This window comes from Anopheles maculipalpis, chromosome 2RL (assembly GCF_943734695.1).
Source record: "Anopheles maculipalpis chromosome 2RL, idAnoMacuDA_375_x, whole genome shotgun sequence".
NCBI lineage: Eukaryota > Metazoa > Arthropoda > Insecta > Diptera > Culicidae > Anopheles > Anopheles maculipalpis.
The window spans coordinates 14,241,707-14,269,511 of record NC_064871.1 but is presented as its reverse complement, the minus strand read 5'-3'; the positions used below and the strand labels follow the sequence as shown (position 1 = coordinate 14,269,511).

Here is a 27,805-nt window from a genome sequence, read left to right as displayed (position 1 = left end):
TTTGGCCGGGATTTCAAAAGAGCTCATAACCTCGTAGAGTTTTACCCTGGCTACGCTATCATATGCGGCCTTTCTGTTTCTTAGTTTGTTTATTTATTACTCAATCATTCTATTTAAATGCTTTGCTGCATTTGATTGCATTTTTGGTATTATTTTGTTTTGTGTATTGTTATGTGTTACGTGCGTTATTTCACAGATTCTTTTAGATTTCACATTTAACTATAACTTAGAATTATTTCCTTATTTTAAATTGTTTTGTATTTAATGGAAAGTCTTCTTGTAAATCTATGCAAGAACCTAAACTGTTTTAGTGTTATATTTGACATTTTTAGCTGCAACTATTTTTCAATGAGTCATTCCAAAAGTATTGCATGTAAGATGACAATTTAAAATCTAACTTCTCTGACAAATGTTATTCAACTCAAGATTGTTTTTTAGATAAATGCTTCCTCGCTGTTGAAATTCACGCAATGGTAATCCTTTTTACATTAGAAGTGAAGCTTTCGGCTGAGAATAAAGTGGACAAACGAATTCAATGAATTCTCAAAGTCGCCCACTGCATTTGGCATGACTTTCACCCTCCTTCCCAACACCAAGCACGCAATGCAGAGCAAATTGAATGCATTTACACAATACTCATCATTATCGGTTGTATGAGCCACGGGGGAAGGAAAAAAGAAGTGGAGCAAGAAGAAGATATAATGCATACACCCACAGAGAAAGGTTTATCTTCCCCACACACATACACACACAAAACCACCCTGCATTCTCCCGTCCGAAGCACGGGAGGACGTTCTGGATCGCATCAGAATCTCATCAACAGGGAACGTATGCACATGCACATCGAAATGCAATCGGCAAGGGTTTGCTGCAAACACGGCCATCGATTAACACGTGCGTGACGATGGTGTACGCAGACCCCTTTTTTGCAGCATGATGCAGCAGTAGAACGGGCCCACAGAGTTGGTCAAACCAAATACCCACCCACCCACCAACCAGCCCGACATTTTCAACGTGAAAAGAATGAATTGTTTCGTTTCGTATTCAAAACGCATCGGCAAGCGGGGAAGGTGTAGGGCTATATGGCCGCCTACGGATTGCCAAACCACAAATTGCGCTTTCGCATGATGCGATTTTCATTTTCGTTTCCATAAAATTAGGGAACAAGCCCCGCAAGGGAATGCGTGCCAGTTGCAAGCGCATCGTTGCACTCGTTCCCGGGGAGTGGGGTTTGGTTTTTGGGAACGAAGCGCGGGGTTTGAAGATGGGAATCAGAAACTCGGCATGGAACTGGAGTGGTGGGTCGCTAAAGAGCATTAACAAAACAAGGCGAATGAAACAGTAATGCATTCTACATAAACTCCCATCACGGTGGATTTCAACGAGGGTTTTGTGTGTGTTTGTGTGGGAAGGATGTCCAGTCGAGTGAAACGAGGAAAAGCGGACTGGGCGATAATATTAACACCAGCAGTAGCGTAGTGGTAGAAGATATCGGTTATTATATCATTAGGTGGTGATCGAGCATACGAGCCGTACGTTACATAATGTGTGCCATGATGCATCATCCCTGTCCTGGGGCGCAGGATCTGGATGGCATGCATGGTTGGTTGCTGCAATCTGCACCCTGATACACCAAAAGTGCATCGTGCATCGCTGGGGGGTTTGTTGGTTTTGTGCCAAAACAAGTTGTTGCCGGATTTTTTGAGGAAAGGTGGAGCTGGTCACACAGACACGTTCGGTTACGCTTTCACGATTTTTGTCCAACATCTTCCCATTTGCTGAGCTTTCGTTCGTTCGTTCTGACCGCTGCCTTCTTTGGCTGAAGACGTTTTGTTCGCTGTTCGGATAGGATTGAAATGCGTACGGTTCCACAGTTATTGAATTTCAGTAAAGGGGAATAAATTTTCCGAACAAAATGACAAAATGAACTTCTCATGTTTACGGGCTGGTCGACACTGGACGCTAACAATGGTGATCGGTGATACAACTGTCATTGAAAGTTTGTCTTCGATCGGGTCGGGTTAGCATTGTGTGAGAAAAATAGTGTAAGTTAAACGAGCAAGTAAGTTCACACGACATGTTCCCAGTGGTAAAATATTCTTCAATAGTTTGGGTCATTGATTTATAATTCGATTCGATTAAAATTTGGGAAAAGACGTAACAAAATTATGCAATTGAACTGGTAAGTCAGTCTTCAACGGACTTGTTACGGATAACTTTAAAGTCTTTGAAACTAGAATTAGATGACCAAGATCTCATGAGGTTCTTCTGCTTTTCTTAACGACCTCGGCGGTCACACCAGTCATTCAATGGCTTACTGGTCTTATTGCTGCCAAATAGTCGGATAGCCTAAACCTCATTACGGAGTAGTGATGGTCACAATGCTTCTTTGGTCGGAATCGATTCCGGAGCGCTCCAAAAATGTCGGAATCTGATTCCGGAACCGGTTTTGATTCCAATTCTGGAACCAATTTCGATTGTGCAAAGGAAACGAAAACAGTTATTTGAGTTAAAATATGATCAGGAATCGTAATCAGTTGTGGAATTGGTTACTAAGTCGTTTCTGGGACTGGTTCAGGGATTGGTTCTGGAATCGGAACCGGATCAGCAATCGAATCCAGAATTGGATTTGAAATTGGTTCAGGATTAGGTTCCAACACCAGAAACGATTTTGAAAATGGAATTGGAATCACAAATCAGGTAGGTCCGATTCCGAGTGCCCATCACTGTAATGGAGGCTCGGTCCGGATGTGTTTTGTACCCCGTTTCGTTTGGAAATAAATACGATAAGTCAGGGCACTTCTGAAAATAAGTTATTTAAATAGTATATTCAGCGGTAGCACGCACAACCGAGTTTCCTGCAATTTCAAGCTGAGAAAATGTTATTTTATAAACAATTTTAAACTCATTTGAAACTGAAAGAAAACGTGTCAAACGTTGTTATTTATTTATATTATATTTTTGCGGCCGTATTGTTATGAACATTGTTGTGTTTAGTTTTTTTTACTGTAGTATTTGAGAAATGCCAGGAGGAATAATCCGAAAAGAAGACTATGGTGAAAAAAATACCCATTTATGCTTCACCTACCTATAAAACATTCCTGCCCAACAATGGCATATTACTCATCAACCGAAATCCCCCCCATCAAGCGTGATATCGAAAGTGAAAACATAAAAATCACATTTAAAAATATGCATAAATCGTTCCACTCTTTCCCCCATCCTGCCACACACACATACACACATTCAAAAGCACACCTGAGCTGTCGTTCCTGCCTGGAAATGGATTTTAGCTTTTTTTTAATGCCTTCATTCGTTTACCCAAAACTGTGCGAATCGTTCATCACTATCATGCCCCGACCGAAAAGTACCGCACATGCCGCCAATCGGACGGGCACACTATCGGCTTAATATGTTTTTAAATGAAAAAAGAAGACAAATATTCCACCAAGAAATGGAAAGGCCGCTTTGGCAACGGAAACGCGAAACGGACAAAACCCCAAAAGTGAAATATAAAATTTTTGACATGTTGAAAAATGGCACACAAAACCCTTTTTTATTTCGAGCGGGTGGCCAAAAGCCGCGGCTCCGGTGGGCAGGAATTAAAACACATCCTCAGTGTGCTGCTTTTGCTTCGCTACAACCCAGCGCACATCCTTCGGTTTATTGTGGTGGAATAAAATGCTAAAAGACAGCAGAAAATAAAGCAAAGAAAATCAATCCCGGTTGCCAGTTTGTGCGCTAATGCGTGGGTAATGAAAGTTATTGCAACAGTAGAATGAAACGGGGAACGAATTATGCTACGAAAAGCCCCGAGCCCCGAATATAGAAGACAGACGCGAGACAGCGAGAAGCAGATGATGCAGAGGGTGCAAAGTGTCCTGTAGGCGGTTTTTCAGTCGTTTACCAGCGCAAAAGGGCACTTGTGAGTTGTTAAAAACCGGGCAGGCTAGAAGCAGATGAAACGAAGGGCACGAATTTTGTCCGCAAAAATCGATTTTTGCACTTGAAAACTGGTTTTCATCTCCTCCTCCACCCTTTACCAACACACATACACCTGATCTCCGCCATACGATCTTCGCCAAAACTCGGACGTCTCCTCCTGCACTCCATACTTGACTCTGGCTATCCCTAATGTGTGCCCGGAATGGTTTCCCCGCATCGTATGCTCGTACCATTTGTGCAAAACAAGGGGTCCACCACCACTACTACGTGCTACAAAACTGACAGTCAACCCCCTCGGAAAGGAGATCCGTTGGGTGGTGCGGGACGATTATGTAATACATAAAATGCTTCTGGGGCCTGATGCGTTTCGCTAGCAGGCCTTTTCTGCCTTCTAAAATGCCGCTAACGGTAGGCCACATAGCGTGTGAGCATGAGAGAAGGAAAGAGAGAATGAGAGCAACATAGCCGGGCAGAGATAGGAGTTCTGTGCTGGGAGTCCTGGCGCAAATATGCTCCTCTTCACGCTATGCCAGACCTTCCTCACCGACCAGCACCGTGTCCTGTGCCAGTTCCGTTCATGTCGCCTTTACTCCGCATATTTCTCTCCTTCTCTTTTCTAGCATCCCGGTAGATCCTGGGATGCTGGGTTGGAAACTGTACACTACAGGCAAAGCAAGAACAGGGGGAAAAAGGCCGCTCTAGTACGGTCCCTGCTAAAGGGAAACGCACAACAAACAACGGCCTGCACTTGAACGAGATCCTGGAGCGTTTGTTTTGGGGAGCACGGTTGAGAGTGTTCGTGTTGCATTAGTGTGAGTAAGTGGGAGCGTGTTTCGTTTTGGGACGATAGAGGACACATTTGCCGTGATCGATTCATGGTTGTGCGTTTTGTGTCCCGTCTAAGGAAGCTAATTCTGCGAAGGGGAGCAATTCGTTACAGTCAACAGGCAGTGTTGCCAGCTAGTGATTTAACTGTTTATTTGATATTTTGGAAAATATTTACAGGATTTCCATCCATATAATGGAACTTTTGAACTCACTCTATACAAAATGGACGGTGGAATATTGCATTCTGGAATATTGAAATAATATTAATTCCAAAAAAATTCCATTACTGGTTGCTAAGTGACACATTTGAGGTGCAATTTTCCCCTAACTGAATGCAAAGTTCCACTACATGATCGTAAAATTTCAGAAAAAGTTTTGAAATATGCCTCTCTCTATTCAAAGAATTCAACTGAAGAACCGTCCATAAACTACGTCCATAAACAAAGGGGGAGATGGGTTTTCTACTAGCAATAACCGCTCCTCGGTTAAACCTCATCAAACCGATGGCGAAGATGGGTTGTACAGAACAGAACAGAAAGCAGTATATGGAACCAAAAATTAGGATACATTTTTCACTCAGTATTTGCACTCAAACACAGCATAATAATGCATTAGAATATTTCGTTTTGTAACCTTATGTTCAATGTTTCATCGCGTTTGCCTTTTCACTGTCAAAAAGTTACAAAAATATTTTTATTGGTTTGGAGCATCCAAGAACAAAGAGCTGAGGAACAAGAATTGATGACTTTTTCGTTCGAGTTTTATGTTTGGTCGAAGCACAGTTAAATAATTAGGCTCATCACACATTCTGATAGTAGTGAAGAAATGCTAAAACGTTAAAATTGGAGCTGATTTCCTGCGCTCCGGAAAATGGAGATGATTTAGGTTCACAGCATTCTGAATCTTTGAATCTAAAACCCACTGTTTATCTTTTGTAATATTTACGTTAAAGAGTGAAACAAACTTAATTTTGTTTTACGTTGTTTTACGATAGATGATACGATTGTTGGTAATAGGACCGAAAAACCCCAATTTTAGCATTACGTTACTTATGGAAGCCACCTGAGTGATTCAAAAATTCTAGTAGTGGTTCTACACCCTGTATATCGTACAACAAGTATCGTTATTGACCTGCCCAACTCAGAAGTTTATATATATCTTCAATTTGATTCAACTTTAAACATTCCAAATTTTTAAACAACTACAACACTGAGCTAAAGACAAAGACTAAGGAGGAAATGCCTTATCAATATGATTATAAAAAAATTTCAACACAAGCGGTGTTGACAATACGGCACTGGACCGTCATAATTAATTATAAATAAATAAATAAATAAATAAATTAATTAATTAATTAATACAACACTGCGCTAATGTTGTCCCGCATTTGGCAAAAACAAATCATGTGCTTGTGCTCATTGGGAAATACCACCAAAAACGCTTAGCATATTTTCTTCCCAACTCGCTCTAACTGATGCCAGCAACGCAGTTTCTGACTTAAGACACATCGCATTCACACAAAAAAAAAAACAAAGATCGAATGAAAAATGAGACAGCAAAAAAAATGTAATGTAGTTGCTGCGTAAATATGCTTTCCAGAACGCAGACCGAAGCTGTAGTAAGTGGAACCATCCCCAACAAGATTCGTAACCGTCAGGTCAGGCGAGCTGTGCTGACATTAAATTCCACACCACGCACATTGACGGGTTGGGGCACCGGTTTGTAGCAGGAAATAGGACGACGCCATTCTTTCTGACGCCAGGCCAAATACCGGAAGTAGGAGAAAAGGTTACGCGATGGTGAGATGGGTGGGTGACAGGTTAGTTCTTGCCGCGCAATACCATCCCCTATAAGACGGTTAATATGAATCTGTTAGCCCAAGCACACGGGTTTGGAGTTTGGATGCGTAAGGGCAGGTGCGTTTGTGGATGTTTCATCTGCTTATGTGCGTGGAACCAAAAATTGCGGTTTTGTAAGGATATTAATTTCCGAAGCAATGTTCCCTACCATTTCAAGGACACTGTCGGCAAATTCGAATTTGTCTCCGAGTGTTTGTTTCGTAAGGTACACTCTGCGTGTAATTTATAGTTTCTTACTAGCGATAGAATTTTCGATAGTGCTATGGTAGTTGTAAGAAATGGGGCACCATAAGCCATTATTCTGCTTACAAAACAACCGGCCGAACGATGGCAGCAGATGGCAGATTCTGCCAACGATAAAACTCCGTTTGGGGGTTGAGGTTTCGCAGGTCGGCGACAGTTCGCCAAGATCACCGGCCAGAATCTTGGGAACTTTGTGTGGCGGTGTTTTCTTGCTCTCCGACTGGGATGTACCGTCGTAAAGCGACACGCGAAAGGATGCCGTGCTACTTTCACCAGCAAACCGCAAACCGTACCGGCTCCGTAGAACGAAATGAAAAACGACTCCACGCACCGAAAAATTGCACAACTCAGCGGAGCAGAACGGAGTACCAATTTTCTTGAGACTTCACTTCACGTCTTTTCCCCTCCACTCCCCAATCGGTTGAGATGAGCATGAACTTGGAAGTTAAAAGAAAAGTAAAACTACCCCGGAGTGAAGATAAACCCCAACGTTGTAGGGAAGTGCGGTGAAGATGGAGTTTTTACGAGCAAAAGTGCAAAGGATGGTGGGACTGGTTAGTGATGTGGTGGAGAAGTTAGCAATTTTAAGTTCGGGTTTTCGGTTTGGCCTTTTCTGGTTCGCTTGTTTCGGTGTTTCAGCCTGGGAATGAAACTGTTACCATGGCTGGATGCAATTGCGAAAAATGTTTTTAAATAGGAAAGCCAGCAAAACGAAGGTAGAACTAGCATTTTTCGAATAGTTTTTTTTAGTTTGAAACAAACAATGTGAGACTAAGGTTTGAGAGTGAAGTAAACCAGCAAATGTGTATTCGTTTACTGTTTTGCATTAATAAACTGAATAGAAAATTAGAAAAAAAAAACAATTTGGAAAATTTTACCGACAATCATGGATGCTTAAGATGGTTGGAATTCGTACGATGATAATTAATATCAAATGTAGGATTGATTGATTTTAGTCCTGTGGTAGAAGAGACAGCGGCCCCGATCTTCACCTACCATGACTAGATATCGAATCCCATCCGAAGCGTTTCCTCGTTGTGAGGGCTGACTGTCAGCAAGTCTAGAAAGCCATTTTATGGCCGGCGTGAACTAATAGGTTTTTTTTATTAATTTATTTAAAGACTCTTTGAGAAGACTCTTGCTGATGCGTACAAATCTAATAAGGCAGCTCTGATGCACTTTTCCGATGCAAAAAAGTAATCTTTTAAAATTACACTCGCCTATAATGTTTTTATCCTCGTCATATCTTCAAAAATCGCCTTTATTTAATTCATTTTTAGCTTTATTCTTGCAAAATTCTGTACAACCAAAAAAAGACAATCTCCACCATTTGTTCCAAGCGATTGATCTTCGACACCAGCTGCTGCTGTTGTGACGCTTAAATTGCTTTTTATTCGTACTTTGCAGAAGGAAACTTTATACATTTTATGTAAGATTCTTCCGGGCACTGCACAAACACGTAGCAAGATTACATCCTTATATACCAATAGCAAACAGTGCCAAGCAAGCTGTATCTTTGTAATTCCCGTAATTGATTGCATTTATTTTCATCCATTCCTTCTTACAGCACTTTACCACCGCGATTCCATGCTTCGATTCCTTCGCCACCAATCGGCACGTTTTTACGCCACAATGAATAACATCTTACGTTTCCCCAAAAACCCATACGCTGCGCAAACTTCCTGATCCACGTCGGTCTTTTCTATCGTTGCACTTGCGCTTTCCCTGGGAGCGCTTTCCACCCGCGTTGGCCACTCCACTGCAACCAGAGAAGTCCAGAAGTCTAGAATGATGTAAGAATAAAGATGCCTCTGTGCTGCCCAGCTATACACATGAATGATGATGGCTATACGCCTTGTAAAACTTCCTCTTACACTCTCTGTTTCTTGCAGTGTGTAGTTCTTGTTTCTTTACATGTTTTTCGTACATCACATTCTGGCCTTTATTGCGTTTTTTTTTTTACTTCGTATTCCAACCACGGTATTGCTGCTTACGTGTTGCGAAAAAGTTCTTTCGAATTCTTGAACGTTTTCGCGTCGTTTTGCCACTTTTCGCCGGTTTTCTGTCGGTGTTTGTATTGCGAGCCTCACTGCAAACACACGCACACACATCTCGAGACGCACTTTATAGCATCGTTCCAAAACAAAGTTGGCCTTGGAATGGTTGGAAAAAGACGGCTTCTGGCAAGCAGTCGATCCCGGGCCAGCTTAGCCAGCTGTCAATTGTGGCATAACATTAGCCGGTGAATAAGAATCAGATTGTCGTCCATGGGGAAGGGGGTTAAAAAAAACAGGAAGGAAAGAGGATGATCGTTTGATGCTAAACATAAATTAAAAGCATAAAAAAAACTCTTTGTTGCGTCACGCGACTGGGTGTGGAGAAAACCGGTAAGGAATGTGCTTGTGTGCACTTTTACTTCTTTAGATTTACATTGGTAGTGGTGCAAGAATTTCTCAACCTCTTTCCTTTTCGATGCGTTCCCGCGATTTCGACGTTTTCTTGCCTCGTGAAGTTCTGGAGATTTAGCCCGCTGGCCTGGTTGCTTTCGCAGTCGAGTTTTTCAGAAAAGAAAAACTTGAAAGATCTTGAACTTGAAGTTTCTTCCTGCGTTGTGGTTGTATGCATTGCTGTACTCTTCGCGATTCTATGTAATATTCTTTGTCTTATCTTTTACCTTCTCAGTTTATGGTACGGTTCTATCTTCTTCCATTTTCGCAATTTTTGCCCCTTTTTGTATTGGTTCTGCATTTATTCCTCAATTTCATTTTCATCTCCTTATTTACTGCAAACTGGTTGCTATTCTTGCATTCGTTTTTCTTTTCTTCTACGTGCCATCTTCTATCTCAGTCGCTTCGTGGTGGTTTGTTTGTTGCTGATATTCTTGTTCGTTGATATACTCCACTAACTTCGTTTTCCATTTTTTCCGGTTTCTGTTCTGCCTTTTTTTGTTTGTTTGTTTCGTTTTCTTTTACAGAACTTGTTTGTTCGACCGTGGACTGCAAATTGTGCAATCGTGGATTTTGTTCTTTACTCATTCTTCGTTGTTTATTACCATCGGCGTTCATGGTTTGCTAAATTTTGTTTTTAAGTTTGGTTTTTTCTTGTTTTATTTATTATTAACCAGTTTTAAATACAAATTGAGAACTTAATATCTTGATAACAAAAGCGATTCTAATAAAATGTAATAAAAGCAATCAATTATTCAACAACAAAATCTCCATATTTATCATGAAACACAACGATCAACGATCCCGTTAGTAATCAGCTAAATATATTCACGCAAAATAGGTGATTGGAAGTTTACGTAATCTACCCGAAGCTAAGAAGAATAATCTTAAGCAAGTAAGGCATTTTTGAAGAAAACGAGAAATACCGAATGCGCGTGGCGTTAGGCTTTGCAGAACGATTCTTACCAGGAAGAACCGGTTTGCCACAGCATGCGAGTTGCGAATTTAACGAAAAGCACGCAACAACGAACGAAAAGTGAATGTGGAATAGTAACCAAAACTTACTCGAGCATGAATTTAGAACGTTTGCGAGATGTGAAGTTTTATGATTGGCAAACCTTGCAAACCTGCATGAATTGGCTAATTTTCTCCGGGCTCAGGATCGAAGGCAGAATCCGAGCGCGAAACCAGTTTTCTAGATCAGTAGAACCATTTCCGGAATTCCACACCATTGAAGGGCATGAAAGTGAATTATTTGAATGATTTGCTGGTGCGGAAGATACTTGGGGATTATTTTATCACAACAAAGTTAGTATAACGGCAGCATCGGAGATATCTAATATAGTTTTCCAATGTTCCAATCAATCAAGCAGCACAATCTAGAATTTGTGAAAGTTACTTATTCAAACACATATTCTGGGTGCGTGCTGACGGCACAAGCTCGCTCCATCCCTAACCTACAATTATCGACCTCGGTCCTCAGGGCACGCTGAGCCTAGTGGGGTAGTTTCGGCGAGTTCCGGCTGTTTGTTGTGCTACGTTTTTTTTTTTGTTTTTCTATCGGCCCATTCGCTGTATCTGTTATTATGTGTGTTCTGTCCACGCAGTTGATCCACCTTCATACGCCCAAATGATTGAACAAATGTGCAGTCACAAGCTAAAAAATTACTGAAACTCGGCAGAGACAAATGGGGATAGGCCCGTGCCCGTGGTGCCTTTTCCGTTAGCAGGGAACGCATAGCATACGGTAGGAATTGATGCGCTAAATTACGAAATCTTGCCGCAGATAATTATACATCTAGAGCGTTTCGTCCTCGTTTGGACTTGTGTTTGGGCTTTAGCGCGCGTGAATAAGGTGAAATGGAGTTTTTGTAATCTAGTTGGCCGCTTTTTGTGAACTATTGAACAGTGGAACCTTTTTGGGTGAGGCATAGAACCAATAATTAGTTCTCAACACACAATACATACTTTAGAACGATGACTAAGTTATGTTCTATCGCCAAAAAAGGGAACGGCAGTCGTCCTTGATGTGAGAATGCATTTCCGATCGGTTATTCGTTTTGCTGGAAAATTGGTTCCGTGATCGATAGCCATTAGTTTTTTTTTTGGCATTTTGAGGTTTTAGCAAAACACAAACGCACAGCGAAGCGATTTTTATGATGGGCGCGGAACCCATCCGGCGAAAATGGGTGTGAAAATTTATTGCATTTATATATTCCAATTAGCCCGAGCGGTAAACAAGTCATAACAACGTTTTGATGGCAAAATGGAAACATAAATTCATTCACGAAACTTCTGTCCAATTATGAAACGAGTAAAATTTCGCATTACATTGTATGAGTCGTAAATGAATGGATGGTGAAATAGGGGTTTTTTAATGAGCATATTATAGTCACGCTACTGTTTTGTGATGTAATATTTTGTGCCATAAAATGATCAGTTTTAGCAATACGGCCGATGTATCGGAATAAAAAGAAAGATTAGTTTTAGTTAGTAATAGCTTTGTAATTTTCGTGTTTTTTTTTTTTAAATAGTTTAGCAATAATCCATGGCAGATATACAGTGACTCAAACGAAAATCCGGAAACCCTCTCGAATAATTACTCGACTGTGAGTACAGTTTTTTTAGCCTTGGGATGTAGTAACACCAACTTTCTCAATAACAATTTGCAAAGTTAATATATTAAAAACTAGCTACCAATTAGGCCGACAAACGTGGGCCAAAAACCGATTTTTTTTCACTAAACGTAAAACCGGGCAATAGCTTTTATAACTACTCATACATATTTTAAATATCATAAAATATTGCCACACTTTTTTAATAAAGGCTACTATTATTTTTCAAACATTAGTTATTAAATTCATGCCCGAAGCTTTGGAAGATGTTTCTTTGTCATTTGGACTGTTTTTCAGCGGCCATGTGGATGGTTATCACATGGTATTATTAGTAAAAAGTATTATGAAAGAATGTCCTCCAATTTATCCGCATTTCTTCTTCTTCTTCTTCTTCTTCTTGGCTTAACGACCTATAAGGTCATGCCGGCCATCGAAATGGCTTTCTAGACTACCGATACCACGTAGTTGATTAGTCAGTCCTCACTACGGGGGGACGGTCCGGATGGGATTTGAACCCCGGTCGTGCCGTTTGAAGACCGGCGCTGCTGTCGGCTCCACCACTGGGCCGCCCCAAAATCAGTGTTTATCAAAAAAATTTATCCACGCTATTCTTCATGATTTGCTTTAATTTATTAATTTAATGAGCATTTTTTCTCAGCAACATTTTTCTCCTCAGGGCACCGAAAATATCGAGCATTCCAGTTCATTGGGAAGACCTCGATTCTCTAGAAAGTAACAACCATGTTTCATAGTTTGTGCATAAAATACCGTTTGAAAAGAATTTGCTTCTTGCAAGTTACCAACGTTTCGAACAGCGTAGTAAAACATAATATAAAACATATTAAACCAACAATAGGTTATCAGTAGGTAGCATAAGAGATATTTATCTTTCTTTGACCAATTTTCCAAAACATATATATTACGTTTTATATTTATGTATTTAATATATTATAGATTTTTTTATATTTGAAATATTCAAACAAACATATTTAAATCAATAATTATGATTGCCCATCTCTAGTGTAAGAAAATCGTCCTCAAAGTCGAACATGTGTTGGATTTTAAGGTATGCCCATTTCCGTATGATATTTTAATATATTTACTACATATTTAAGATGAGATTTTGGTCATCGTAGTATTCAAAATCGTGTCTAAAACTATAAAATGACTCATTTTCTTGTACAATAACAAAAGCCTAAAATTTGAGGCCTTTTTCCGTCCACCGAAACCCATCCTATAAATAGAACCAACCTTTGTGCAGTTCCAGGTAGCAGGCAGGCCCTCGCTAATGGCGCCATTCCACAACCGCGCTCGATTTCAATGCCATACCGAACGACAAACTCTCTCGTGGGCTCCAAATTAATTTGAAGCCATACTCATGAGAGGGCTCCATGGCTAAAATAGGAAACAATTCGATTTCAGAACTACGAGAAGCTACGCACGTTGAAGTGTGTTTGATTCGATTTCAAGACGCGTTAGACTATTTGGAGGGCAACAAATAACAGCAAAGATTCAAGGTTTTTTTTTTTACTGAGAAGTATCGAATGCGGCAGATTAACGTATTTGTGGTTCCCAAAATTCCACTAACCTCGCTCATTCTTGCCGACGTTCTAGATATTCTTCGCCCGCAAAGGCTTCGATCTTTGCTGATGAGCTGTGTTCGTGTGTGTGTGTGGTAGCGTTTGCGGTGTAGTTTATGCTCATTCGGCCCATTAGACTACACACGTTAAAGAATGGTGCAAAGCAGCCGTAGATTTGCCGTAGAACCCAAATCCCAAACCGAAGCATAAACCTTTTTCGGCACTGCTCGTGTGGTGAAACGGCCCGCCAGAGGGGTTGGAGGATTTTTGGGGCTTCTCAAACCCACCCACCTCGTTGGCTCTTCTATTCATCCGCCAGCAACCTCATCCGTACCCGGTTGACCATCCTTGCGTCCTACGTTTTGTTACATCGTTCATCATCAGCATTATGCTGCCCAGACCCAGAGCGCCGATGCTGTACGCCGTGAAGGACAAGGAAGGGCAAACTTTATGTTCTCGATGCCGCTCATGCACGTTTTTTGGAGCACGCCACGCTTCCCGCTACGCTTTGCACCCTTTTTTTTTCGCAAAACTCGGTTGCTATGGCTCGGCGGCAGTTGTACCGGTTGGCCAGGTTGGAATATCGTTTGCTGGACCAGGTTTTTTGGACTCGGTTTCATTTTTGCCAGCATGATGAATATATTAAATTACTGTTCGGTGGACCTTCTGTTTGTGGAGTTTGTGGAAGATGCTAGCAGAGCAGACGAAATCGGAAAGAAGGACAAGAAATGGAGTACAATTCTACAATTCACGGATGTATTCGTATGAGAGGGCTCGGAAGGAAATGCGGACGAATCCCGGTCAAGATTGGACATCTTGATAGTGGTTTCGTGTGTGTATTTGTGGGGTTGTAAATTCTTTTAAGGGATACTATTTTAAACAACACATACACGCAGGTTGTTATGGGGCTCCTCCATACCTGCCGATTGCCGATTACTCTACCATTGGGAGTTTTGAATTTCCGAGTGTACGCTTACAGCGTGGCCATTAAAAATAAATGGACAACGGGCACAACGGGTTACCGTGGTGGAGATAGGATGGATAGTCTATTTTGAAACTCATGTTTTAACATGAGTTTATTTTGAAGCTATCAAATTACAGTGATGTACAAAAGGATGTGTTACTCAGGATGTGAATTAGATGAACTTAGAATAATTTTCTTATTCAGCAGAAAATAAGGAAGAAATAAATTTAAACATAATTATTGAACACCACTATTTCGTCTATTGAAGTCACTTAAATAATTAGCATACCGAACAAAAAAAACTATATAAAAGTAAATAAGTATTATAATATTATAAAATAAAATATAAAAATCTTGCTGATCTTCCCAGATTGTTCGAACGAATAGCTATTTCGATTGAACAGCTTACTATAAAACATGTTTCAAAATCCACATTCATACTCTACAAAATTCGTCTCAGTAATGTTTGCAATGTATGCAAATAAAATACAGAATATAGGGCACACATGGTACGTCAAGAAAGTGTCTTTCATTAATTATGGTAACACAGTAACACGCTCTGCCATGCCAGCGTTTATTGAAACCGCTCCCTAGGGACACACACGCACACACGAGAGTAAACCCTTACCCTCGTAAGCAGGCCATTTGGATTAGAACCATATACGATGAATCACCCCTACGGATAAAACTTTGTCCCACCGAGGGAAAGGCTCGTCGGCTTTATTGTGATTAAAAATATTAATTTCTAGTGCGAGTAGGCACTTCGATGAAATTATCACAAAAAAACTGATGCAGCTAAGAACAACAAAAAACCAATAGAAACGATTTAATAAAAATGTAATTAAAACACCCTGTGTTTTCGGCTGTATTTTGAAAACAAATCACATACAAGTGTTTTCCAAGCGCTTGTTACCTTCAAGCAAATGAGCACCGTGCCATGTTGTTGCTCCATCTAATATTTGTCTTTCGAACGAAGAAGCTGGAATCAAAATTCATTACAAACATCTTAACACACCGCGTTGAAGTGGCGCGCCAGCAAGAAAGTAATTACAAATTAATTACAACCTACGAAAGCTGCTGCGAGCTGCAACTTGACATGCTCATATCAAACAAACAAATATTGACACACTTGCGTGTGACGTACGCTACATGCCCGGAAGCCTAATGCCACCGCCGATGAGGTTCTTTCCCTTCAGCGAGCGTGGTTTTCAAAATTTCGCGCACTGCTCTCGTATGTTGTTTAAAACGATACGCAGCGGAAAAACAACATCGCGGTACGCGTTTTTCGCTAACGCCAAATGCCCGCCGGTAACAGAAAGTTTGACGCTCATTTCGACGGAAAATCTTAAGCAGACTGACTGTTTGCCGGTGCCCGATCCTGTGCGGTTTGGTCGATTTGTCTTCGCGCAAAGGAAAATCGGCTCTAATCATGCGGCAAACCGGAAAACCGGAAGGTACCGGCGGTGCCTTCATAATTCATGTCCAGCGTGGGCCCAGCAGTCGCCGACAGTAAGAAATCTAATCCTTTTTTTTTCCACCATTCCCAATCGGGAACGTCGGTCGGGATGAAAGATTTATAGAAGATTGTGTCCTACCTCCTCCGTGCACGGTTCCGGTGTGTAGCTGGCCGGCCTCTGGATGGAACCATTAGACCGTCGTCCCTCCCGCAAAAATCGTTGAGCCCCCGTTTGAGCCATTTTAATGGCGTTTGCAGTGCAGTAAAAGTGATTTACATCCATCGGCTTGCTTAGGCACGCCGGGTGGCTTCGGTTCTAAGGAGCGTGCTGTGGTCTGATACCGAAAAATGGTCACTAAGCAAATGGACACTTAATTTAACTGGTTACATTGGGACTTTCGGCCGGTCATTATCTAAATGGTTACTAATGGGTTTTCGTGTCCGGGATGAAATGGGAAGCTAGCGAAGGGTTAACTTTGGTACTAGGAGAGTTCAATCGTTTGGTTCGATTGTAGACGTTGGATGGGAGATCCTTGATAGGGTAGTCTGAAGGCATCACGATGGGAACAACGTAAAAAGGAATGGATTTTTTTCTTTTAATAACCCAAAACATAATCAAAATCGGAGGATCAATCGAACTATTCCTCTATGACGGTGAAATTAGGTTTAAAATTTAAATAATTCTAACTTTTTACTATCGACATTTTATTTATGACGATCCCAACTTCAGCGAAATCATCAACGAAACTTCAAGAAAAGCATAAATCATCTCGTTTCAATGGCGCAACTCAAGAACTGTTCAAAGCGACCCGACGAAAATCTGACGCCAAAAATATATTTTTTTCATTTGCCTGGCGATCGTCTCGATGTACGACGATCCTAACTTAAAATACATTTTCTTTCATTCATTCGGTGCTCTATCATCGCATGTTCGTCAGCAAGACGGCCAGCGGTAGAACCCTTCCTAAAAGATTTTTTGCAACACTATAATGGCTTCACCATGTAGTTATTATGCAATCGGGGAAAAGAATTTAAAAGTTTGTTTTTGTTTTTGCGAAGGTAAAAATGTGTTGTTTAGATTGCTAAAAATACCCTTCCCTGTTTTATACCCAACGAAACAACGGAGGAAAACATGCACAACCACACAACAAGCAATAATGATTACGATCAAAACAAAACTGCGCATAAAGCAGCACCGAAAAGCATAATGACAACAGCGCGAAAGCGTACGAACGCACCACAGGCACGGTAAGGATCTGCACGAGCAACGCCGGGAAGGCTTCCGATCAGGTTACGACGCCTGATGGAGTGGTTTCGGTGTGTGCATGATGGGCGATCGGAAGGGGGAACGCATAGCAGCTGCCTGCCCAATTCTTCAGTTCCTAATTTCCCCAAATGTTTTGGTTAGGTGTTTTTCTAACACAGAGACCTACTTTTTGGCAGAAGGTTCTCTTCCACGAACGCATTATGTTGTGGTATTTTTGTTGCTGTGGTACGTTTGTTGTTCGTTCTTTGTTTGTTGGTCCTTTGTGCCTGTACCACATCAGCCATATGCATAAATGCGTCCAAAATGGAGGACGACCAATGTCGCTTGATCGTACTGGCCAAAACACTTAAAAAGGGAGCAGCCGAAGGAGTTGAGACTTACGTGGGTTTTCGTAGGCGCCTCATAAGTACTGTTGAACGGTGTTGTTTAGGGCGCTTTAGGGATAAGGTCTTACCGAAAAGGAGCATGCGTTATGTAATTGGAGTGGAGCTGGCTTGCGTTTTCTTGGTTAGCTGTTCTTTTATGTTTTTGTACCATCTGGATTTTTTGGGGAGGAAAAGAATAACGAGGAAGAATATTATGTTTTTTTTCTCTTTTATTTGATTCTTCTTTAGATCATTTATTTACTCATTCCAAACCCTTTTTGCTGTTGTTTTGATGAAGACAGGGAAGGCATATGAAAATATATAAGTATCATCATTTCATTCTAACCTATCCGAATAAAATAAACTTCGAAATAAAAATTAGTAAGCATCATTATTTTATAATAATAACACTAGCACTGCTCTCGAGATCAATAAAATAAACAAATAATTATTGCTTTCACAATTGCATTCGCCAAAAATCACCCTTATCAATCTGCACTTGATTGATGGTGTCGATATTCATTTATTATTTCACCAATGATGGAAAAAAACCCATTTACCCAACGGTGGTGACCTAATTCCTAACCCCAAATTTTCTTTCCCCGGGGAAAAGCACAATGTTCCATTATACCACACAACAGCGACAACAGGAAATTTGGCTCAACTTCCGTCCTTTTATCTTCGTACAACATCGCACACGAGACCGTCCACTCGATCGTCCTGGTAAACGAGTCCTGCTTCCCCTTGTGGCTTATCCTGTTGGCGTCAAAAAATCATCCCAACCCACAGCCGGGATCAGGAAAGGAAAACTGGTCAACGAGTGTTTTTGCGGATATTTTTATGATTTATTCCGAAATGCAAACGGGAAATGGACAAAGTTTCCGGCCAAACAGGCTAGCCACAATCGTTTTCGCAACACACAGCGGCCTATCGGAAATGCTGGCCAGTGCAAAGGGTCCTGTGTGCAAAAATTACACCAACGTGAGCTGGAGGAATGGTGAAAATTAATGTTCTGTTTTCTCGGCGAAAATCGCCTACCACGTGTGCTAGGGTGGCTGGCGCCACTGTTGATGGTGCACAGGACGCATCCTGTACACGCCACAAAAGACGATTGTGTCGATTACACTAGTTTAATGTTTCTTTTTAGGACTTGCGATGACATCGATGCTATCGATGATGTGATGGTAACGCTGATGAGAAGATCGTCTCGATGGGTACGCTCGATGATTGCTACAAGTGAATTACTTTTGCTGATAAAAAAAAAAACCTGCAGAAACAGTAGGCAGATCAACAAGAGTCGTTTCTTATCGAGGTGGCCTAAAAAAAATAGCCCAAAACCCATACCGATACCACGTGCTGAACCGTCCAGCATCGTATGACCCTGATGTATCGTAATTTATTCAAAGTTCACCATAAATAAAGCGTCAAAATGAAGTTGTTGCATGCAGTTGAACTGTATTTCTCCGGGGGGAAAAAAAGGGCACACAATCCCTTATCGTAGCCGCCGGAGACTATTTAGCCATTAAATGTAAGCGGAATGCCGTAAAGGCCGTGTAGCATCCTTGCGCGTTAGAACAACAAAACTGGACCGGCATATCCTTCAGCTCACTGTGAAAATCGCCTGCTTCCTTTGCTGTTTTTACCACCACAAACTGCTCTTTTATCGCTTTTTTATGCGCCGTATGTAGATTAAAGAACGTGTTGCGTAAATTTCGAGAAACTCGTTCTTCTTTTCCCTCCGGTTTTTCGGCGCTCGCAATGCTTTTGCTTAGATTGTGATCCGGTTTTAAGGATGTTTCGAAGCCCGAACGGGAAGATGATGCCGGAATGTTGTCTTTTTCAGGCTAGATTTTGTACTAAGCACAACAAAATCCGACAGAAGAAGAAGTAGACAAAAAGCTGGGGGACAATGTTGTTTTTTTGTGCAGGATTTAGGCTTGAAATGATTACACCAAGTTCTTCGGTTAGTGTTTAGGAGAGTATGTTGTGTGTGCGTTTCCATTTGGTCAAAGGGTCTACAGCACACCTTGCCCTTAGGTGTGCTTACTTAATCGGTCTTTTGAGGGTGCCGAAATGAGTGTCATGAGATTGCTTGGCTGGAGGGAATAGGGCACGGCAATTTTGTGCCAAAAAGGGTCGTACGGGTACACGCATTGTGAGCAATTTCGGGATATTGAGGTTAGCGAGATTAGAGAAGCTGACAAGGAATAGAAGAGAAACAACAAATTCATCCGTTTTTATAGAGATATATCAGTCTCAAAATTACAGGAAGACGATGATGCTTCCTGAAAACTACACTTACAAAATAAAAATATTTCTTGCAAGAGCGCAAGTTTAGCGCACCGAGCGCAAAACAATCTATTCATAAACAAAGAAATTTTGGGAAATAACACATTCAAAATCTTTCTTTGCAACAGAAGATGGCTATAAATTTATTGGAAATTCTTTAACAATAGCTTAAGAATGCACAATGAAAATTATTCACACTTAAATCATTAGATCGTCACTTCACTTCACTTCTACTGCTCGCTCAATCGCAACGATCGTTTTCCGCCTTAAGTTATGCAACGCGCAGTACACTGCTCCACCAGTCTGAGCTACAGTGATGATCGCTCGCAAAGCAACACACCGGAAATGTTTCTTTTCTTTGTAAATAGGACAGAACGTTAAATTCTTTATCTACTCTGGCCCTTCATGCTTGAATCTGTTTTCCACAAACACACAAATCCTATCAACAGGACTGGTTTTATCACTCAACACCATCAGTCACCAGTCCAATCCCCCAACACCAACCGATGCTATCCAGTTTTTTTTCCCAATTCTAATCGTGCTAGGAAATGTCTCCTCCCTGCCCACCCTTCCTCTCATCCTCACGCATCGTTCAGCATCTCCCGCTGTTCGTTTTATATCTACTTTGGTTATGCTACATTTGTAGCAAATCTCATAAAAATCTACCCAAGTCGCGCGCTGCCCACACACTCGCGCAAACCACAACCTCTGACCAGTCTGCCTGGGCCCGTGATTTTCGTGTAAAGTTTCCCCCAGTGACCCGGGTGTCGTATATTTGCCTTACTACCACCGGAAACGCTACCCAAAAAGCCCGAAACCATCCTGCTGTGCTGGAGCTCCCTTGAGCGGGCAAGACTTCTCGTTTTCTTTTTTCCCCCATTTTCTCGCTTGCTAGAAATGGCCGGAAGGATCCACTGTCGGACACCACGTGGGCTTTTTTTTGCAAACGGGACGGTTAGAAAGATGTGTTCGCTCACATAAACAAACAAACAAAAAAAGGCAAGTAGAAAAACTGGCCGAAATCGGTACGCCTTTTATATTTATTTATTGTTATTGCTGGTTTCGGGAAACAAATGCTGGCAGGTTAGTGCGTGCGTGTGCGTCCGCTCCACGGTAGCTTAGATCACTCTGGGGGGTTCCGGGTTATGAACTGCAACCACACACAAGCACGGATTGACTTTGATTTCTAGCACTCTAAGGCCAGTGTCAATCCTTTAACAATAATTCAGTAGCAGAAAGGACGCCCACTAGGGCCGTCGAAATCGAAATGCATAAAAATTCGCTCCTTCGTCCGGAATGGGGTGAACATCATTTAGTACACCGAATATGTATGCCCCACACAGCTCTCGAGGGATATCAACTTGCTAGCTTCCTGGTTGTTCCAGCAAGCAACTGGACCAGTATAAATGGATTAAAAATATTTTTCCCCAGCTTTCTTAGCCCAAGCAATCTTACTGCCAAGCTGTCGCAGGGCCTTCAGAGCATTTGACGCCCGCCAGGCAGAACGGGTTGAGAACGTCGGTTGGGCGGAACCCATAACTTTAATTATTTTTCCAATTACACCTAAATATTTAACGAGTCAATTCATGGCCGGCCATGTCCGTTCAGTTGCAAATGGTGTGTGCAAGGGATTTTTTTTTTGCGGCTTTCGTTCTGTTCACTGCTTTGCTAAGGATGGCTCGGGGACATGCTGAAAGCTAAAGCGAAATAAAACATTGTGAAAACGCGACAAGATTTCCCAATTTGTGATTTTTTCATCCTTTTTTTTTTTGTAAGGATTGTTGTCCGTTCTCCAGCGCTACAAACAGTGGAAGGTATGTTCGTGTCTCCTATTGTGCGTTTTTTTTTTGTGCTCGGTGTCGTGTGCAGAAGCTGTTTAGCTTCTAGCAAATGAAGCCAAAAATGCAAGTCGCCTACTAATGAATGATACATTGTTTTGCTGCCTAACGCCCGGCACCCGTTCATCGTTGTCAGCACAATAGCAAAGGGTTCCAGAGAGTGGGGGCAAAAATAGCTGGAAAGCAAGTACACAGTTGATTTCGCACAAAAACCTGGACCGGACTGTATAAATCCGGAAACACGAGGCAGGATACACGTTTTTTTCTCTCTCTAAATCTTATTTATTGCCTTCGGGGACGAATGGCGTAAATGAGCGTGGAAGCAACAAAAAAACCAAACCGCCTTCAATGAGACACACGGTCTCAACCCTTTACCCTTCAGCAATTATGCCCTGGTGTGCGCGGTGGAAAATTGTGTCGTCATAATTTTCCATTTTTCGGACGGACGGCTGGTGCTGGTAGTTGGAAGGCAGAAATGCGTTCAAAAATTATGATAGATTACCGCTTCTCGGTGGAAAGCGGAAGCGCTCGAAAGCACTTAATAGCATCCGGGGCTAGTTTGACGAAGTCTTGAAATTTTAGGCTTCATAATAAAGAGTTAAAAAAATATTTCAAAAATGTCATGGAAAGAAGCAGAGAAGGAGGCACCTAACGTTGATGATTTCTTATGACTCCCTGTGAGTATAAGGCCAACATAAGAGATTTTTATTTCAATTTTTCTAGCACATTTTGCCAAGTCGCTAACAAAATATTTAATTGTCGCACAGCATGTGATCTACTGCAATTGACAGGATTTGTTTCGAGGCCGTCGAGATTTGTGTTAATGATGAAATTGAGAACAGAAAGGGTAAAACTTTGGACAAATGGACCACATTCGCGGGATAGCTCTCTTATAAAAGGTAAGCCACGTGAGAAAATTCGTCCTGTTTGAGAGAAATAATTTTCAAGCAAGCTATTTTTGACTAGAGCTCTCAAGAGCATTGTTTGATAGATTGTTATTTTATATCGTCGTGGAATGTGGATGTGTGGGTATCATTTGTATCATCCCGTTACCGATTAGAAAAAGGGTTCTCTTTGCCCACTGACAACATTTATTAAGTGGATCCTGATTAATCTTTCTCCCTATGAAAAACCCCTTCAATATCGCGAGTGCTTAAGTCTTAGGAGCTCTATCATCTACCACCCTCTGCAACGTCCTGCAAAACGTCCCTGTGGACCCCTTAACATGTTACAAAACATCGCAACCCCCTAATGTGCTGCACGGTGAGGTACATGCATGCAGTGAAACATTTCCCACGCTTCATCCCATCCGTCCCATCAGTGAGAACGACAAGTGCACACATTCCTTCCCTTGCTTTTTACCAACAAGTACCCTTGAAAACGTTTCCCGGCTGTGTGGGAGACAGAAACTATGGATGAAAATCGTATCTAAATAAATCATTATAAGGAAAAATCGAGTATATGTATGTATAGGGACGTATGCCTTACCCACCATACGCAGGATTGATGATGATATGTGATAAGGTCTTACGACAGTAATCGAATCTTATGTTTGGGGCATCGATCTCTGGGGAATTTGGTGCGTTGCGCTAGGTTTTTATAAATAAAACAAAGAATGATCCTATTGCTAAAAATATCCAAAACCGTATCCGTCTTACCATGATGAAGATTAAACAGATTCACGTTATCCTTTCACATTCCCTCTGCTTGACGGTTTCATATAAACCGGTTCCTTATTGGGATTGGATCATGAATTTTGGGATGATTTTCAACATTCACCCAATTGGTTGTGGTAAAGCGAAATCACTTAACGTAATTATTATTTGTAGAACCTGGCAGGCAGATTCTCGCCTGTCTACTTATCAGCTCAGCAAGCAACTCCTTTGTTGAGGGAACGGGTACGATCGATCCTCAAATATGCTTGCGTAGCTTGGTGGCCAGCTATGCTGACGGAATGCTTTTAAAGAAACGAGCATAATGTTCTATACATTCTTATGCAAAAACCGACAATTTTATTTCTTCCAAACGCTTTTGAAAAATTGCTGCCTCCACAACGCTCTTGCTCATATCATTATGAATTAGCATTTTTGATAATGATTATGTCGATATCGTTAAACGGCTCAAACCGGTCTTGGAGGTTTAAAGTAGCAGTTTTTTTTTTATTTGTGGTTGTTTCAAACTACTTCATCCAGCGATACCGGTACAACGAAGTTTGAATTTCGTATTATCAAACAGTCTTGTGATGACTGCGGTCGGTAGCGTACCGTTTCCGAAGCGTATTGCTTTACTTTTGTTGAAGAATGGGTTCTTCAAGCTGGTTGATTTTACTTTCCACGCTTACGTTAGCCGGGGCGTTTCATTTTCCAGACGATCCATTCATCGAGCGTTTGCGTGAGGCTGGAAAACTTCATTCGGAACGCACTGGTTACCAACAGTACTATCACAATCATCCGAAACAGGCCTATAAGAACAGCATTCCGGATGGTAAGGATATCAGTATGGAATAGCAGAAGAAATATGAACTAAGCAGATTACCCCGTGCTACAATAAATCATTGGTTCCTGTGCTTTTTAGGAAATTAACTTCTCCGACAAAGAACACCAAAAAAACAGGAAGAAGAAAAACAGCAAAAAAAACTAATTAGAATTTTTCGAGCTGATTGTGGAAAAAAAGTGTTAACATTTTCATTATACCCTAGCAAGGATTTCGTTGTTTTTGTGTGCGTTGAAGGTACCCGACGTTAAGATCTCATAAATCTTATCTATTGGTTCGTTCTGTGTGCGTAGGGCTTATTTAGACTTTCAATGTGTTCCAAATGCGTGGGCTAAGTAAGTTTTAGAATAAGAAAAAAATGCAGATTTACAGTGCAAAAAGTGATAAACAATCGGCTAATGCTGTTGGCGGTAGTATAGTGGATTAAGTGATACTTTTTTTCTATTACGTAATGACTAATGAATCATAGTTACTTGTTTTTGTGTTTACAAAAAATATTAGTTTTAGTGAAAAAGTGTTGACAGTGTAGACTTAATATTAGAATTATTTGGTCAAATCACAAAACGTCAACCAAATGTGATTAAACCCATGCAATAGACGCTGCAACGATCGAGCTCGGTCCATCGGTGCACGTTGAGTCATGCCGCATTAAACGTGCGACTCGTCGAGCTACTTGTTCGTACGCGGCGTTTACCTTGTACTTGTCTGGTTAATGCTCTTCGACGTACTGTTCACGCGGAAGCAGGTTTTTTGAAAAGCAAAACAAACACCTGCTGGAGGAGCTCTGCTGCTATAGTATGAATATGCAAAACCCTAAGCTTGTTTGCTAAATGAGGTACGGCAAGTGAATAATGAGTACATGATGATAGGCAGTTGCTTTTTAAAGACGAGTTTTCGTGTGTGTTTTATGGCGTGTATCAATTGTCGCTTGGGATGTACACAAAACAAATCTCTCGTTCTAGAAGCTTATCAATCAACACGTTCCCAATTCGCTGCGTAGACGTGCGGTACATCCCCAATTTTACTCACCTAGTGTGTGCTTAACCGTTCGGATTTTCCTCTGATAATAAAGAAAATTAGATATTGTTCTTGCTAGGTATTACCGACTGTTACAATTGCGGCAAGACAGCTTTGTCAGTGTGTCATCCTGTCAGTTAGCGGCCAACGGTCAAACAGTATTCGGTGTGCGACCGTTACGCGTTTCGTTTGCCGGCTTAAAACTCGCTCCTGCCGATCGAGGAATCGGTCGGTTTGGCAGTGAAGTTGCTATTAGTAGCTAATCGGTGCTCGAACGTGTCGGTTGCGTCTTGAGTGACCGGTGCCAACGAACCTCTTTCAATCGGCGAGCGTCTTGAGGGCTGTAAGCGAAGTAGACCTTTAACACTGCTGCTGCGATCGGTGTAGCGCGAGGACGAACCACAGACAGTGTACCGGAAGCCGGAAGCACTATGATCGGTTACGGTCGAGCCGCTTGGGCTACGGCTTGGGTTCTGTTCGCCCTACACATTGGAGGTTCTCATCAGCAGCAACAGCTACGTAAGTCCTCAACGGCGTTTTGTGATCGTGAGAACCGAGTGCGCGCGCCCGTATGTGTTACTGTGCGTGCCGACAAACCTGTATTTCAGGTCTGGCCGAATTCCTGTGCCGTTTGTAAGATATTTGCACAGCTGTTTGGGGTCTTTTGTCGTAACGTTCGATTATAGCGCTCTGCGAATCAAAGTTGGCAAAGATGATGCAAGCAAAAATGAGTGACCCAATCAGAGACAATGTTGTAGCGAGCACCGATCGTCTTGTAGGAACCTGTGTGGCTTCAACCATGTGTAACGGGCTTTTTTGCTGATATACTCTGTGTGTGTGCGTGTGATTCGTGAAGATTCGAAATGCTGGAGATCAAGGACGTGCTAGTGATAACAAATAACTGTCAAAAATCACATCTCTGTTCTAATCGCTTGTTTTATTCAGTTTGTTTGTGTGTGGGGAAAATTAAAAAAATATGCGTTTATAGTGAACTAAACGATTTCTTCCCATTTTATTCTAACAGAGTGTACCACACCGACAAGATTGCGGGGACGATGCATTTCCATTTACGAGTGTGACAGCATACTGGACTACTTCAAGCAGCGAATCCTCACCTGGGAGGAACGCGAATTCCTACGCAAGTCTCAGTGCACTGGCGCCACAAGTGGTCGCCAACCGTTCGTGTGCTGCCCCGGAAATGGTGCCAAACCAGTTGTGCCATCTCCGGCCGGTCCTGCCGAGCAGGCTGCTACTACCACCACACAGGCACCGACCAGCGATGCTGTGCTCGATCAGCTCGTCGGTGGTCTGTTGCCGAATCCGAAAAAGAACGAATGTGGCGTTAGCATTGGCATGAGAATATACGGTGGTGAAAATGCGGACATCGACGAGTTTCCCTGGTTGGCGTTGATGCAGTACGAAAATCGGAAAGGCGAGCGAAAATACAGCTGCGGTGGATCGTTAATCAATCAGCGGTATGTCCTAACCGCTGCCCACTGTGTGGTTGGCGAGGTGGAACGCAAGGAGGGCACACTGTAAGTGTACATGGAACACGGTTGTAGATCTTCCGCCTAATGGAATCTAAAATTTTCAGCGTTGCCGTACGATTGGGCGAGTACAACACGAACACCGACATTGATTGCGTCACGGAGGATCAGGAGCAAATCTGTGCAGATCCACCAATCGATGCGGCAGTCGAATCGAGCATCGTTCATCCGGAGTACGAGCAGATGGCTCACGCACACGACATAGCCCTGGTGCGGCTGGCAAGGTCGATCGTGTATACGGATTTTGTGCAACCGGTTTGTCTGCCGTTGGCCGACTTCAGAGCATCAAAAGCGGGTGAAGTTAACTTTGTAACCGGGTTTGGTCGTACGCTGAAAGGTGGGTGCAGCATCTACATCTACAAGCTTGAACGAATCACAAACTGATTTTTTTTTTTTTTGTCATGTACGTCACGTCCCTACAGGAAGTCGCAGTGTAATCAAGCAGAAGTTGGGCATCAAGGTGTACGATCACGATCGTTGTCGGGAGAAGTACATGACGAAGAACTCGTTGATAACGACCAATCAGATCTGTGCTGGCGGTGAGTTTGCGAAGGACTCGTGTCACGGTGACTCCGGTGGTCCGTTGATGAAGCTCCAGAAGGTATGGTACCTGGAGGGAATCGTTTCCTACGGTAACCGATGTGGGCTAGAGGACTGGCCAGGAGTTTACACGCACGTTCCAGCATATATGGCTTGGGTGAGAAGTAACATTAAGGCGTAAGGGAGAGTTTTATATGATATTTGCTAGAGCAATGGGATAATTATTAACATATTGGGATAATTCTAAAGTAGGAGTTTGAGAAAACATTAGAAAGTTAATATCTTATATTGCATTCAGTGCAAGCCTATGAAAGGTGAGGAAAGGTAATGACGAACATCTAATGACGCCTGTTAGCACGTTTCCTAGTACACTGCTCATTCCTCAGTAATTGATCAGATATGATCTTTAAAAGAAAGAAAAAATGTACTCCTTCCCATTTGTGCTGAATACTAAACCATTAAACTATGGATCAGCAGTTCAACAGTAGATAACTTAAAGTGATAGTATAAAG

At 41.9% G+C, this 27,805-nt stretch overlaps 2 protein-coding genes across 3 annotated transcripts in view; one reads left to right on the top strand and one right to left on the bottom strand.

Annotated features, from left to right (window-relative positions):
- LOC126559185 (signal peptidase complex catalytic subunit SEC11A) overlaps nt 1-27,805 on the bottom strand; it is a 368,048-nt gene that overhangs the window by 263,589 nt on the left and 76,654 nt on the right. The window lies entirely within an intron of this gene.
- LOC126559834 (CLIP domain-containing serine protease B9-like) lies at nt 25,588-27,478 on the top strand. The gene is made up of 4 exons (XM_050216007.1): nt 25,588-25,725; nt 26,231-26,741; nt 26,801-27,090; nt 27,176-27,478. The coding sequence occupies exons 1-4, from the start codon at nt 25,638-25,640 to the stop codon at nt 27,472-27,474; spliced, it is 1,188 nt and encodes a 395-aa protein (XP_050071964.1). The 5' UTR covers nt 25,588-25,637; the 3' UTR covers nt 27,475-27,478.